This window comes from Typopeltis vanoorti, chromosome 9 (assembly GCF_054136105.1).
Source record: "Typopeltis vanoorti isolate ZY-2024b chromosome 9, IOZ_Tvanoo_1.0, whole genome shotgun sequence".
In the NCBI taxonomy this organism is placed as follows: Eukaryota; Metazoa; Arthropoda; class Arachnida; order Uropygi; family Thelyphonidae; genus Typopeltis; species Typopeltis vanoorti.
This window is the reverse complement of record NC_143557.1, coordinates 68,137,209-68,153,912: the sequence shown is the minus strand read 5'-3', so window position 1 is coordinate 68,153,912 and position 16,704 is coordinate 68,137,209. Positions and strand designations below refer to the sequence as shown.

Below are 16,704 nucleotides of genomic sequence, written 5' to 3'. Positions count from 1 at the left end.
AGCGGGACGGGAATACGTACATATAAGAAACCGCGTAACTCCGGATTCGCGTAAGTCGGGGTATGACTGTAATATGTTTCCCAAAATTTTGGTTGTCACATGAGAAAATTACGCATCAAAGATTTGGATATTTTGGCACGCTCAGGCCAAAATCGCCAGGGGTGGACAACCTTTTTAAGGTTGCCCATCGCTGGCCTAATCTAACATAACCTATTTAAATAAAGATAATTTCATGCATGTATTTTATACAAATATGAAATTATTTTTATTTATAGTTTAAAAAAATCATTCAGCATCCTTTGAAACCAAACAAAAACTTCAATATTTCTTTGTACAGGTAGAGTTCTGATTTCTTTTTTTTTCCTTAACATAAAAAACTCATATTTTATAAAATACCTGTAGAACTGAATGAGACATTTGCCAAAATCTAGTGTCATTTCCAAACTGAATGAAATACAAGCTATATAGCATATGATATGTTATCTGAACTTAGGACCATGTCATTTATGACCAGTTAAGAGTCAACCCATATAGTTATATAAGAGATTATTTCATGGCACTTCCATGAAGCTCAAAAATTCATGAGGGGAGGCTACTCTATGCTACACAATCCATCCCAGGAATATTCTGTCTATTTATTGGATATCATTAGTGCTTGGGAAATTATGAAGGAATATTTGTTAGCAGCAATAGTAAGCTGCATTCCACAAGTGAAGAAGAGGACACAATTTGGTGTGAAGTGGATGACAAACAATATTAAACAGGAACTGCATGTGAAAAAGATGCTATGGAAAAGATATAAGGAGACAGGTGAATTGCAGATGCATGGAAGGATATAAGACACAGGCCAGGAGAATGATTAGTATGGTAAGGAAGGTGAAACTGGAATATGAGAAGAGATTGGCCCTAAGATCCAAAGAAAATCCTAAGGAATATTTTAGCTATGTGGCCAGTAAGAGGAGAAATGATTGTGGAAGAATGGCATTGTGGGATAAAAATGGGAATAGAATGACTGATGCAGAGTACATAGTGGAATTGTTCAATGAACACTTGATTGGTGTATTTCATCCTGGAGGAGTAAATTTTAATATTAAAGAGATAGAGCAGGTTTGAGGTTTAGAAGTGCAGGAGGAGAGCGTGTTCCAAATACTGAGCACGCTGGATATCATTAAAGCTGTTGGACTGGATGGTATTTCACCACGAGTTTTGAGAGAATGTGCTAAGGAACTGATAGCTCCTTTGACCTGGCTTTTCAATGAAAGTTTGGCTTTCATTGAAAACCTTATATCTCAACAGCGAGCGCCCTCACTCTCTGTCTACGTCACTCACTCAGCCGTCTTTGATTCGTCAGATAACGATGAGGTTATGTCCTTTTCTCAGCGGCCTTCTCGACGGAACTGTTACTGCAGGGGTTACCGGATGATTTTTCGGGTTTTCTGCTGTGTCATGGACTATTGCGTAGTGATCAGACCTTCTGCTGATTGATTAACATAATTTTCCCTGTATTGGGTATGATTCTAAACAGTATTTGGTAACACTACAAGAATATTATCAATTAAGTTAATATACTTTAAATTACAAGTTATTTATTACCTCTCTGCCTCTGCTCTTGAGAGTTTAAGCATGTCTTTATGTTAAGATTCTATTTTCTCATGTTGTGTCTGAAACAAATGGCTGACTTATAGTGGGCCAGTTATTTCCGACACAACAGGGGGAAAGATTTATTCCTCCTGAAAACTGCACACCAGTCAGAGAACATGTGTGGTTGATAGATATGGCAGGCGGTTATGATAGGATTAACTGTCGTGTTGTACCATTAATTAGTTTGTCATGAAGCCAAGTTACTTGTATGTAACAGGCTGTCTGAACATAAGGAGAACATGAGGTAAAGATAAATTCCTTATTCTCTGTATTTCTGAACACTGAACTAGGTCCATATTTAATACAGAAAGCAAAATCACTTTCCTATAATGGAGGATCTTGCCTAATATCCTAAATTGGGATATAATGCATTATTTATATAGGATGTTGAACTGAAATTACAAATACCAAATGCAGGTAAACTTTTCCATATTTCATTGTTTAGTGGATTGTATCTGTTTTTTAAAGAATAAACCATAGATGTTTCTAATACTTCCAACATTTCTTTTCAGTCTGCCATGTTTCAAGGTACCAAAAATATATCTACTTCGTCAGATTCCTCTAGTCAGGTATGTATTGTTTAAACAAATTCTCTTTGCACAGGCTTTTGCTGATTGCACCAATGAAAGTTGGTAGCCTAATATTATATTTAGTACCATTGGTAGGTTAAGAGTTATTATTATTATTATTATTATTAAACAAGACCTCATGGAGTCAAAGACTCATCTAGGAGGTCCTTTTATCTCACACACATCTCATCATACCGGGTCTTAAACACATTCAAACTCCTTGCAGACACCACACTCTCAGGCAAGGCATTCCAATCATTCACAACTCTGCACGAAAAAAACCTGCCTCTCACTCCCCTACTCACACCCTCTTTATACAGTTTCCAGGGATGACCTCTGGTTCTCCCCTGATCTCCCACTATTCGCTGTAGAACTTCTCCACCATTGATCCTATAGCAACCCCTTACCAACTTGTAGGTCTCTATCATATCTCCCCTCTTCCTTCTCTCCACTAGTCTCTGCAAATTACATCTTTTCAATCTTTCCTCATACTCGACATTCCAGAGGTCAGAAACTACCTTAGTCAGTCGCCTTTGGACCCTTTCCAACATCTCTTCATCCTTCTGAAAACCAGGTGACCAAATCTGGGCACAATAGTCCATGTGTGGCCTAATCAAAGCCTTATACAATGGAACAAGAATCTCCCTACTTCTACACGTCAGTGTCCTCCTCATCATTCCCAGAAGTCTTTGTGTTGTCTTCACAATTTTGGCGATGTGACCCCTAAATTTTAGATCCTTATCCACTATCACTCCCAGATCTCTTATTTCCTCTACTTCCAACAATATATTCTCACCAAGCATAAATTCTGCATCCCATCTTTGTTTTCCAAATTTTAAAACCTTACATTTTGCAACATTGAACTCACATCCTCATTTGCTTGCCCAATCACTCAATTTATTCAAGTCTTCTTGCAAGGCCACAACATCTTCACTACTCTTTATGGTTCGTCCCAACTTTGCATCATCTGCAAACAACTGAATATCTCCATCCAAATCTTCGCCAATATCATTAATATACAAGTTAAATAGTAATGGCCCTAAAACAGATCCCTGAGGCACTCCACTAGTGACTTTCCTTTTCCTGGATATTGCACCCCCATACACAACTTGTTGATACCTATCAGATAGCCAGTCTCCAATCCAATGCACTAATCTAATATCCAACCTCATCTGCTCTAGTTTGACTGTCAACTTATCATGAGGTACTCTATCAAAAGCTTTTGCGAAATCCAAGTATATTACTGTGTATCCTTCTCCTCTGTCCAAGGAAGCAGTCACTTTATTGTAATAAGTAAGTAGATTACTAAAACCTGAGAACTTCACTCTGAAGACCAAATGTGGTAGGATTATGTTGGCTTTTTTTTTTTTTAAATCACTTCTGGCTTCCAATTAGGAGTATGGTGGTCCGTGCAGAACAGATGAACAATCTGCTACATAAAGACATGCACAGACTTCCATGTCATAAAATAGCATGCTGGTTTGAGAGTGGAAGTGCTGTCCATCCAGCTAACCAAGCCAACAAATTGGGAATATAAATTCAGTGTTGAAATATCATTGCCATGCATATTTCCCTTCATGTTAGGCATCTGTTCTTAGTGGAGAGGACTTCCCAGTAATGGTACTGGCCCCTTTTCATTCTTCCTCTTTTTTCTCTGCTTTTCTTCTCGTATTTTTTGCTCTACTTCTCCTGAGTCTTTTTTTACTATCCTATCTTCCAGACTATCATCACTGGGATTCAGTGCCTTGCCATATGGTGTGTTATACTCTGAATGAAAGGAAAAGTCGAAACCTTTACCTTCATTCAGATTTAACATGGTTTATCAATTCCGGAGCCAGTATTAATATATCAAAAAAAAATAAATAAATAACCAATTGTAATTTATCAGTTACGTTAATATTTAAGAAAGTTTCATCTAATGCATGATATTGAAAATAATTAAGTGTTTTGTGAAGTTTAAACTATGTAAGTGCTATTACAATGTTGAAGACAAAGGACAATCCAATTATACAGCAATGGCCTGAAGTCATACACGTGTACCTAATAGAACGCGCACGTGGATGTCTTCCGAAGAGCACGCTAGGGAAGAGATTGGCGCTAGGTGCTGAAAGGAGTGACGCGCTGTGAGGAAAGGGAGAAATCAGAATGACGTAGGCAAGAAATATAGGGCACACGTTTTAAAAGGCACTGCGGCGCCAGCTTGTGGCTTTTTTCTCATTCCCTGTACTGGAGTGGTCATCGGCGGAGAAGTCCGTTGTGAGGTCATCGCAGCAAGCGGCAGTGTCCGTGGGCAGTTCTAGGCTATGGATTGACCTGACACGGTAAAGTTCCAGATCACGCCGGAGATCGAAGACCCATGCCCAGCCGATTGATGAGCAAGCGGGGAGCCAGAATTGCTTCCCTTGTCAGTGATGTGTCATATCCGAATTCAACTGATGTGTAGAAAAGCCGAGGTAAATCTGCAAAGTAATCTGGAAATTGAAGGTGCTGTAGGGATACACATGAAGGCCTAGTGCATCCCCAACTACTGGTAATGTAGACTCTTATTTGTTATGTAAAATTGTGTAGAGGACAATAATTAGATATAGGTAAAATCTTCAACTCATGACTGAGCCCTCATTGAAAGAACTTTAGGAATTATGCTGATGCAACTTAGGAACTCTATACTTTAATTGGAATAATAGTGAGAAGATGATTGTGAATGTATGTGAATTATAGAAAGAATAGCCTTTAGTGGTGTCATATATAGATGAGAGTTAGATTTTTGTTAGAATTAATGATATGAAATTATGATCTAATATGTTAAAAGAGATTTAGCAATCATAAGTGAAACTACTCACGTCCCAATATTATCAAGATTAATTTTATATCAGTAAAAATTACTTATAACATGTATTATGTCTATTCAGTGAATTAAATGTTAATTTCTTTTGAAATGAATATGAAGACTTGTCTGATTTCCATTTTACTGAACCGTTCATAAAAGTTCGAACCGAGGCAGGAGGTAAGAATAACAAACATAAATTCGGGGGCTACAACTTCGAGATAAATCCGAACAGTGAGATTAATTGAGAATACTCTGCTAAGTGTTTAAGAATTACAAGACAGTGTGCTGATCTAGACTTTGGTTCCATGAATAAATATTCATCAAATGCATTTTAGGGTGGCACAGTATAAATATAAATTTTCCCTAAAATTAAAACGGAACCAGTACCAGAATTGAAACAAAGGAATTGGCACCAATTAATGACATTTCCTTTGTCTTCATAGCCCACGTGCACATCTTGTAAAATTGCTCATCGGCCTAGATTGATAGTTAAGACATGACCCACTGATGTTAGATTAAGAAATTACTAAAGGGGACAAGTCAGAACAGAAGATAAATATAAAGATATATATACGAATACAAATATTAAATTAAAATTGGAACCCCAGTTTAATAGGTGCAACCTGTGGATATCTGGAAAGAGGGATCCAACTTTGGCCTTCTGCTTCATCAAAACAGGCAGTCCTGGATGGCCTAGCCAGGATTAGTGGGCTTGCACGCAAGGGTCTAGAGCGTTGCAGTAAATCTCCTGTCCCATGGTCAGGACAGGGCCTATGGCTTCTTGCGGTGCTTGCATAGCATCCTAAGTATCCCTGGTGTTCTGTTCCCAAGTGCAGTCATTGCTGAACAGTCGGCATCCATGTATGGCTCTGTGGCAGGCAGGGAGCTCTGGCACCGAACTGAACTCCTGAGAATGAACACTTCATCCTCTTGTTTATCAGGGACCAGCAAGAAACCCCAACCAAGTTAGAAATCATATTATCATCAACAGAGAATCAAAGTAAGAAACAAAAAACATCAGAAGCTGCAACAAATATACCACTGTTCTTAACATTACACTTAATATGTGAATGTGCAAAATGTCACCCTTCTTCAGTTTTTTTTCTCCAGAAGCTGTAAAGAAACTTGTTCAGGAGAAATCCTTATTGAAGAAACTACAGTAACACAATCAAAAAAATTATTCTATGCAACATCGGGGAATACCGTTTATTATCCCTGCCCCTCCTCAGTAAACTTTAAACTTTTCTAGAGAAGTAATATTTGAGTGGAACATCCTTGATCTTCCTGATGAAGAGGTGTTCCAAACTCAAGGGATGAAGCCATAAGAAGAATTCTGGTATGTAGGGATGGATATCTGGTTCCCACCAGAAAAATCATCCTTACCTTTAAAAAAAAAACAAAACGAGCAACATCTGTCCAAGTAGGATATCTCAATTTTCCAGTATGGCTTTATATATCCCAAATCCCTTATGGTGCTTTAAATGTCAAAAATATGGTCATTCTCAAACTGTGTGCCCAATGTGGCAGTAAAGAACATGAGAATAAAGACTAAGAGCAAAACATCAAAATGCTCTGTGAGGGAGACCACCTGGCATACTCAGAACATGCCAAAGGTGGAAGGAAGAAAAGGAGATACAAATACAGAGCGATACATACCAGGAGGTGAAGAGGCAATATACCACAACAGTATCTGCTAAATCCTCTTATGTTGGGAAGGCAACTCTATAGAAGGTGGCAGTCAGGACATTGACAAGGATGTCAATCCCGCCTTCCCAAAACTACAACATCCCTGAAAGATATGACTTTCTCACTATCTTCTTTGAGCAAATGAAAGAAATTGTTATGGATTCACTTCTGAAGTTATGCCAAAATGGGTCCAACTACATGAAAATCCTTTTATTAAAAAAAAATGTAATATGCACCACAGAGGATCAAAGATATGCCTCCAGACCTTTTATTAGATAGTCCAACAGATAGCATGGATACCTCTGCTCACCTTCAGGAAGATAAAACAATTAATATGCCAAGTGCTCTAGAAGGAGTGGAATTTGATGTCATGGATACTTTTCCAGAAGAAGAATAAATGATGGATACTGGCTATCCATGATTCCCAAAAAAGAAAATATCCAAATCCAAGAAAACAAAATTGCTCATCATAGCAAGCCAGATGATACCACTAAAAAGAAATAATGGACACATTCCTACAATGGAATGGAATTCCTGCAGGAATCATACTTGAAGCCAAGTGATGATCCGATTCTCCATAATGTTACCATTATTCGTAAGGACAGGACAGTGGATGAACCTACCCATGGATGAGTCACCATCCTTGTGGGCAGCCATAAATCTCTAACAGATCTAAATTAACACCAGTGTAGAAGCAATTGCTATAAGACTCAGTCAGAAATATAACAGTATGCTGCATCTACCTCCCCACTGTTGCAAATATTTCTCAAGATGACCCTGATGTCGTATCACAATTACCATTCTCTTTACTTTTAATGAGAGATTTAAATGGACATTATACTCTATGGGCTAGTGCCATCAGAGGCAGATTTGTATCTCAACAACAATCTGTCCCTCTTAAACATGGGAACTAACACTCTCTTCCATATGCCTACTCAAATATTCACTGCCATCGTCTTAACTATCTGTTCACTCTCCCTTTTTACACTCTTTAAGTAGGAAACTGATGATAACCTATTTGAGAGCAATCACTTTCTCTGTGATATCCACTTTTCTAAATGGGCAACCATGTACTACATCACAATATCACAGTGAAATATTAAGCAAGCTTGATTGCTTAATTTTCCACCTTTTTCTCATTAACAGATTTTGTTTCTGTAACAGTCAGTTCATCTCCTCAGTGATGCTGTGAAGCATGTAACAGTGATTATAGCAGCAGCCACAACTGCAATTCCTAAAACATCTAGTCATTTCCTATGTTTTCTTAAGCCATGGTGGAATGATTGCACAACAGCCAAAGAAGCCCAGAAGAAATCTTGTTTTCTTTAAGTACCCCATAACAACCTAATTGCTTTCAAACGTGTCCGAGCTTGAACTGATATGTCCGTCACAAGAGGTGGAAGGAATTCTGGATCCAATTACTTCTATATCAAGATCCATCAACAGCAAAGAAGTATGGGGGAAAAAATCTGGAAAATGAAATGCAGATATACCACCCACCAATTGTCTATCCTTGAGCACAGTGGTTTGCAGAGTTGCTGATCTAACAAAAATTACCAACACACTCGGGGTATACCTGCACCGAGTTTGACCCATTAATGTGCTTTGACAAGCACGTTAATGACTCCCCCCCCCACACACACCTGAGTTCCTTGCCCAAAAAAGAAAACCAGAAAAACTGCAAATCCAGTTTTCTTTGAACAGCATAGAAAAATACAACAGGCTGCTCACCAAAGAAGTGAAAGTTGCTCTGCTTAAATGTCATCTGCTATTAAACTACATAACATCCATTATGCAATGGAAAAACATCTTTCAACATGGACCAACTGTTGCACCTTTACAACAGAAAGTTCTGTGAAAGGCATATTTCAAATACCTGACAGAACGCAATTATAATTACCTTTCCTAAGCCAGGGAAGGATCCAAAAAAATTGCAAATAACTACTATCCAATTTTCTCTGATCAGCTGCTTGTGCAAGATTCCAGAAAAAATTATTAACTATCATCTTTTATTGTTCTTGGAGAGAAGCAACCTTTTTTTCCAGAATACAATCTAGCTTCCAAAATATCATTCTACTATTGATTATCCTGTCCAGTTGGAGGCATCAATTAGTGATGCCTTCCTAAAATGTGAGCAGCTAGTATCAGTTTTCTCTGATATGGAAAAGGCATATAAAAAGCATATGACACTGATTGAAGATTTGAAATATACTGAAAGACTTGTATAATTTCGGTCTTAGAGGGACTCCCTCCTTTTATCAAAAACTTCTTATCTAATTGAATCTTTCAATTCCAAGTGGGAACTGTCTTCTGCCACCCCTATAATCAAGAAGAGGGAGTTCCATGAGGTTCTGTTTTAACTATCATGCTTTTTGTAATCAAGGTGAACTCATTAACAGAACAAATTCCTTCAACAGTAAGTAATGACCTATATCTGGATAACTTTACCATCTTCTGTCCTTTATGTAATATGAGGATCATAGAAAGACAGCTATAACAAGCCATTGGCCATCTCTCAAAATGGGCACTTGCAAATGTCTTTACATCTTCGTAGCAGAAGACAAATTGTGTTGCTTTTGTTGCAGAGTGTTCATCCTTATCCAGAACCCAGACTAGGACAATCGCTAATACCACTTGCACTGGAAGCCAAGTTCTTGGTACTGACTTGACAGCAAATTCAGTTTCCTCTCTTACATATGTCAGTTACAAGATTAGTACTATAAAGTGCTAAACATTCTACACACCCTATCTTCCACTTGCTGGGGTGCTGACAGATGTTCTTTGCTTCGTTTCTACAGGGCTTTCATAAGATCAAAACTTGGCAATGGGTCCCAAGTCTGTGCTTCTTCCAGGGAGAGAGCACACTGCGATGGCTAAACCTTATTCATCATCAAGCCATCAGAATTGCAACTGAAGCATTTTGCACATCACCTATTCCTAGTCTGCACATCAAGGCAAATGAACCACCTTTGTCAATTTGAACCAACATTTGTCTGTTATATATAACTAAAAGAAAATCCTTTCCAGCACACCCTGTATGTCCAATCTTGAGCCACAATTCAAGAATCTTTACAACACTCAGTAGACTGTCATAAAACCCTTTGCAGTAAAAACTTCTACAAGCTCTAGAAATAGCAGTAGATAACATAGCTCATATGCCACTGTTAAATCTTGAATGAAAGAGAATTTATAATGTATTATCTTTCATTCAGATTTAACAAGAATCTAAATCCTCGATGTAATACTTGTATATTAATAAAAAGAAATTGAATGTAAATGAAATGATAATAACATCTTTGATTTGAAATTTGCTGAATATTGTATTGTCAAATGTCTTATGTGAAAAAAAAAAAAAAAAGCAGGGGAGCAATTTAGGAATGGGTGAAGTATGTGTTAGTATATTCAAACATTAGGCTAAAATTCCAGGCAAGATTAGAATCATGACCTGAGGCCATCATGTACGCAAAGGTCTACATTGTGGGGGGGGGGGGTGTCCCATGGACGAGAAAGAGAAGCGTCGGAACAGAGTGCAGAGGAATTGAGGTGCTGTGTGAAGGTCATCAAGGGGTATATAGTTTTTTGCAACAAGAAAATGGGGCTTTTTGGATTATTGGCTTTTGCCTTTTATCTGTTCCAATGAGGTCAGGGTGAGATGAATGAAAGCGGCTATGCAGTCAAGTAGAATGTCAACGTGCATATGGGTCCTGGCATAGCAGAAGGTTAGTGTGAGAAGAAAATGCGGAACCTCGTGGACCAACATCGGCAGCAGTGCTTCGTGAACATTGTAGGCAACGAATCGTGATCGTATTCATATATCTACCTTCCAGAAGCAAGAACCTAAGGAACGTATCAGCCAGGTAACCTCATCGAAAAGGGACCAGATGAAGAAAACACGAGCGGTATAATTAAAATTGATGATCACAAGTATAAGCCAGTGAGATCCCTACACCTTGGTAAAGTAAGAACTTTTCGATTTTGTATACAAAGAAAGTTAGATTGTGACGGTAAAAAGGGACCAATTAGAATTGTGTTTTGTGAAGTGTTGTAGGACATAGTTGAACCATGAATAGGGAATGATTGATCTGAAGCAAAAAAACTTGGAAAAGTGCAGTGTGAAGATATTTTAGATTGTCATTGTCGGGTAGTTCTTGAACAAATAATTGTGTGAAAATAATCTAGGAGTGTTATGTAATTAGAAGGACATCCCATTTTTCAGTGTTTGATAATATTTCATGTTGTAAGGGAACTAGAATGTCCATGTTACGTTGAGTTATCTTATTTACCTTTCATACCAACACTAGTTAAGTTAGTCTATAAAAATAATTGTAACTTGCTTTATTAGTAATGAATAAATTTTTTTTGTCAACCAAATAACTTGCCTGATCACTAATCTCAATGCACCACTCATAAGGAGAACTTATGCATAAATATATTGGGGATAGTCACGACTGCAGTGCAAAATAAGAATATATTTGACTATTTTGGTTAGAAATAGAGAAGGAAAGGATACAGGATCGTGTGCCATACCAGGTGTTTGCTCTTAGATAAATAAATTATGTATAGAATTTTGGTGGCGCAGCATAAACAAATAAATTTTCCGGAATTTGAAACAGGGTTAACACTAGTATATTAACAAAGGAATTGGCTCTAGCCAGAGGCATTTCTTTTGTCTATAGAGTTTTGCACATGGGCAATACACTAATAGCAGCCAAGGGTTAGAGGTAATATTAAGGATAGAGTCTGTAAGAATTGTATAGGACAAAAATTTAGAGTTGAAGAAATAACAAGTAAAGAATAAATAATACAACATAAGCCAAGATTTAAGGAAAGGATATAAGATCATAGAGGAGTAGAGGAGTAAACACAATCAAAAATAAATTTATACTTATTATATATCAAATATACATCAAATTTTACAATGGCACATATGGCAGGATTTGATTCACTCGTTAAGTCAATCAGTGAGGTGAATTAAAGTGAGTAGGTTTTGAAATTGGGATCAGGCAGTTAAAGAGTATAATTTTGTAAAATATTGGAAGAAAGGGAATTTTGTAAGATAAGCTAATATACAAGTATGACTCAACCATCTAGTTCTGGAATGGACGATAGTGAATTCTTCCGGAGTATTAATCCACAGCAAGTTTTCCAATTTTCTGGAGAGGAGATAGACGACATTTTGGTTTTCTTTGGCTACGTCGAAGAGTTAAGGAAGATGGACAGGTGGACTGATTTCCAACATCTTGCTGTGAAGCAAACTTATAGGAAAGGCTAAAAGCTTCCTGTATTCCTCTCCTATTTTGAAGGAAACTTTGGAGTATTCAAAATTTAAGGATGTACTAATTTCTCAGTTCTCCTGTGTGAAAAGTCCCATCCAAACTTTGTGGAAACTATGTAGGTGTGTACAAGGTGATGAGGAGAGTGTAAACAGTTTCTTTAATAGATTGTTATCGATTGCACAGTCAATGAGCATATCCACGGAGGAGAAATCTCACCTTAAGTGGGTAACCTTCCAGCAGTTTAGATTGGGGTTATGTAATGAGCTAAGGGAGGTAGTTTACAAGAAACAAGCTAGGAATTTGGAAGGAGTTATAGAAATGGCTATAGAGAAGGAAAGAATACTAGGAGAGATATCTCATTCCTTTTCTCTAAGGCAAATGTTACTGGAAAGGTTCAGTACCCAAGTCTCACTACGCTCCGGATGCAAGAATAACACCAATCACTCTGAAAATCCGACGGATCTGGAGGAAGCACGGAGCATCAGAGACCACTGGAATACAATCACGTTACCATAGAAAAGAAAGCGGAGACTATAGATCATAAGGGGTGCAAGAAGGAGGTGAGGTTAAACACATCATCAAATTTGGAGATTGCGACAGGATGCAAGCCAATTAATCGTACTAATCACTATATAGTGATAGACTCCTCCATACAAGGAAACCAACGGTGCAAGGGAAAATGAGGAAGGTATAAATTCGCGAAGGACCGAAAGGGTCCTTGCTGTGCTCCCTGATGAGTCGGTCGGCAGACCCAAATCATCTATCTACAATTCCTGCAAGATGCAAAGTGTGGTGGTGGCAGAAGTAAGAGGACGACTACCATTCACTTGTGAAAGGATTGGTTGAAGAGATCCTATGTAACATCCTGGACACTTGGGCTCATATATCCGTAATTCTGATGTCACTAACCAAAAAATTCAACGATATTTCCCCTGATGGCATCGTTGAATTGGAAAGGCTTATTAAGATTACGGGAATTGCCAGGGTTGAGCTCCTCATAATGATGAAGGTGAATGTGAAGCTTTCTATACTGTGTTTCCCCATGAGTCTCTCACATGAACTGCTGGTCCTCCCTGACGTCACAGATACAAGCGATCAGATCATATTGGGTCTTGATTTCTTGGAGAAGTATCAGTTCAGGTGCGACTTTGCAAACGGAACAATATCCCTTTGTGGAAAGAAGTACCGATCAAAATTTAGAGTAGAGAATGAAAGAGAAATGAATGAGGCATTAGACATTTAAGTAGTAAATTCGGAAGGAAGCCCGAATGGAAGAAAAAATTGTTATACAATGCCACCAGTTTGACAGAGTCAGAGCAGGAAAAGACCGAGATCAAGAAGTTTTTCTCCTTGATGTTCCAGCGCTACCCTAGAGTCTTCACCGAAGAGATTAGCTCCTTATTCTGCACTGACAGAGTAGAGCATGCTGTCCAGATCACGTCGGATTTTTCTGTGCAAGTTAAGCAATATCAACCCCGCCCCCCAAAACACATGGATAAGCTACAGGATTATTACAGGACTATGAGAAGGCAGGTATCATCGAGAAATCTAACTCCCAATGGAATAGTCCTTTCATTCTAGTAGAGAAACCAAATGGTATCTTGAGGTTTGTTTTGGATCTGCGAGAGGTGAATAAGGTCACCAGACCCACTGATTTTCCCTTGTGCAAGATCGAGGAATTGCTCATAGGTCTGGAAGGAGCAAAGTACTTTTCAAAGTTGGATCTAAATTCAGGATATTTCAGATTCCCCTTAGGAAGGAAGACAGGAAATACTTTGCTTTCACCACAAGGTGTCAAAAGTATCAACTTTGTTGACTTCCTCAGGGAGCCAGGAATTCAGCCATGAGTTTTCAGTGCCTGATGAACTCCATCCTTTCAGACATATTAGGGAAAGGAGTTATATGCTTCCAGGACGACCTCTTAATTTACTCAGCAGAATTGAAGAAACACAGGGAAATTCTGCTAAGTGTTCTGGATAGGTTGAACAGAGCACGCACTTTCTTTAAAGTGCTCTAAGTGTCAATTCTTCCTGAAGGAGGTCGAATACTTGGGACACATTGTTAACGAGGCTGGAATAGTCCCCACTCAAGATAATGTGACTGCAATATTGAAGGCCAGAATCCCCACAACTGTAAAGCAAATTAGGAGATACATAGGAATGGTTAATTTCTACAGGAAATTCATTCTTGGGTGCTCAAAGTTAATGGAACCCATCGTGAAGATGACAAGGAAGGGGGTGAAGTTTATGTAGGGGGAAGAACAACAGTGTGCTTACCAATCCTTAAACCTTGCTTTAACTAGGTCACCAGTTTTCACTTACCCTAAGCTCGGAGAAACGTTTCACTTCTCAGCTAATGCTTCCAATGACACCATTGCCTCAGTATTAGAACAGAGGGATGGGGAGATTTCAGACCCATTGTGTTCATTAGCAGGAGGCTCTTGTCCTCTGAGCTAAATTACTCAGTAATGAAGGAGGCACTAGCTATTGTATATGCCCTTAGAAAGTTTAGATATATCTATGTTGCTGGGGCAACAGATCATCCTACGGTCGGATCACAAGCCTCTGTCATTTCTATCATCCATGAAGGACAAGAATCAGAGAATAATTCGTTGGACTTTGGAACTGCAGGAGTTGAACGTAGTAGCGGACTATTTGTCTAGGTCATTAGACTCTGAACAAGAGGGGAGCACCATTCCAGAAGGAGAAAATGTTAATTCCATACACAAGGACGGAGAGGTAGAAGAGAACAAAAGAAAATCCCTTATAGTAGAGGCACAGAAACGGGACCCACTGTGTGTGTGGGGGGGGGGGGTATCAGAAAGTGCTGAAGGGTGAGAAGCTCTCAGAGGAATATTCCTTTCTTTAATACCCTGCATATAGATGAGGATGGTCTTCTGTTGTCAAAACAAGACGTCACAGGGAGATGGAAGGAAAAAACCCTGGTTCCTGAAATCATGATTGTTTGGGTGCTCCACATGTTTCATGACTCGGACTTAGCAGGTCATCAGGGATTCAATAGAATGTGGAAGAGAGTGAAGGATAGGTACATCTGGAAAGGCATGAGAGAGGATGTTACGCCTTATGTGTCCTCCTGTCATTTATGCCAGCAAAAGTCATGCATCGGAGGGAAGGCACCTCTCCAACCTTTTCCAGTCCCCATGTGCCCCTTTCAGGCTGTGGCCATGGACATTATAGGCCCACTACCTCGAAAGTAAACATATATATTAGTGATAATAGATATGTTCTCTAGATTCCCAGAGGCTACGGCAATGAAAGATCAAACAGCAGCAACCGTGGTGGACAGACTCTTTAAGGTGATCATTTCCAGATACGCAACTCCCCAAAACTCTCCTCTCAGACCAATGCTCTAACTTTAAAGCTGAAGTCGCCAAAGATAAGAAAGTTGTTCACCACTCCCTATCATCTCCCAAGGAAACAGAATGTGTGAAAGATTAAATAGAACTTTGAAGCATACCCTCTTTAAGTTGGCAAACAGTCACATATCCAATTGGGATGCCTATCTATCCCACATATTTGCATGTAGGACTGCTCTTCACGTTGCAATTAAAGAAGCACCCATGGTAGTACTTTATGGATTTGAACCCTTTTTTCCCAGTGATTTTAGAAGCTCCCGAGTCAATACTGGATTTCCAGATATCGATGAATGGAGAATAGAGTAGCGCATGAGATGGTTGCCGAATCCAGTAACTATAGTTCTCAGTGAGCTAGAGAATTTGCTAATAGACTAAGAAAATATAAGGATCTAAAACCGGGGAATCTAGTCCTCCTAGAGCAACACTCTATCAATAAGAAGGGCAGGAAGATGGGAAGGAGTGCTGCAGGACCATATGAGATCATGGAGAAATTATCCCCGGTAAACTTTAGAATAAGGGAAAAGAGACGAGCCGAGGAAGAGCCTTGACTGTGCACTCAGACAGACAGACTGAGGTTGTACAAGAGTAGGTCAGACCGATTGGTCTGTTTGGGAGACTCGTTGGAAAGAGCATGGTGAAGACGGGGGGGGGGGGGTTCACACAGAACAAACAATCATAGGAAGAATTTAAGGCAGAAAACTGATGGGGTGAAGTATGATGCATTTCTTCCACAAGCGGAAGAAATGTAGCAATCAAGAAAAGGAAGGCCAACACTAGTTAAGTTAGTCTCTAAAGATAATTGTAACTTGTTTTTATTAGTAATGAATAAATTTTTTTTGTCAACCAAATAACTTGCTTGATCACTAATCTCAATGCACCACTCATAAGGAGAACCTATTGGGGATAGTCACGACTGCAGTGCGAAATAAGAATATATTTGACTATTTTGGTTAGAAATAGAGAAGGAAAGGATACAGGATCGTGTGCCATACCAGGTGTTTGCTCTTAGATAAAGAAATTTCTCTTATGTATAGAATTTTGGTGGCGCAGCGTAAACAAATAAATTTTCCAAAATTTGAAACAGGGTTAACACTAGTATACTAACAAAGGAATTGGCTCTAGCCAGAGGCATTTCTTTTGTCTATAGAGTTTTGCACACGTGGGCAATACACTAATAGCGGCCAAGGGTTAGAGGTAATATTAAGGATAGAGTCTGTAAGAATTGTATAGGACAAAAATTTAGAGTTGAAGAAATAACAAGTAAAGTATAAATAATACAACATAAGCCAAGATTTAAGGAAAGGATATAAGATCATAGAGGAGTAGAGG

The 16,704-nt window shown here is 38.8% G+C and overlaps 1 protein-coding gene across 1 annotated transcript in view; it reads left to right on the top strand.

The window, feature by feature from the left end:
* LOC150103126 (E3 ubiquitin-protein ligase AMFR-like) overlaps positions 1-16,704 on the top strand; it is a 294,346-nt gene that overhangs the window by 220,136 nt on the left and 57,506 nt on the right. Inside the window, exon 12 of the mRNA XM_090397349.1 lies at positions 2,154-2,210. Coding sequence (XP_090253475.1) covers positions 2,154-2,210 — 57 coding nt within the window. The remainder of the gene's footprint in view (positions 1-2,153; positions 2,211-16,704) is intronic.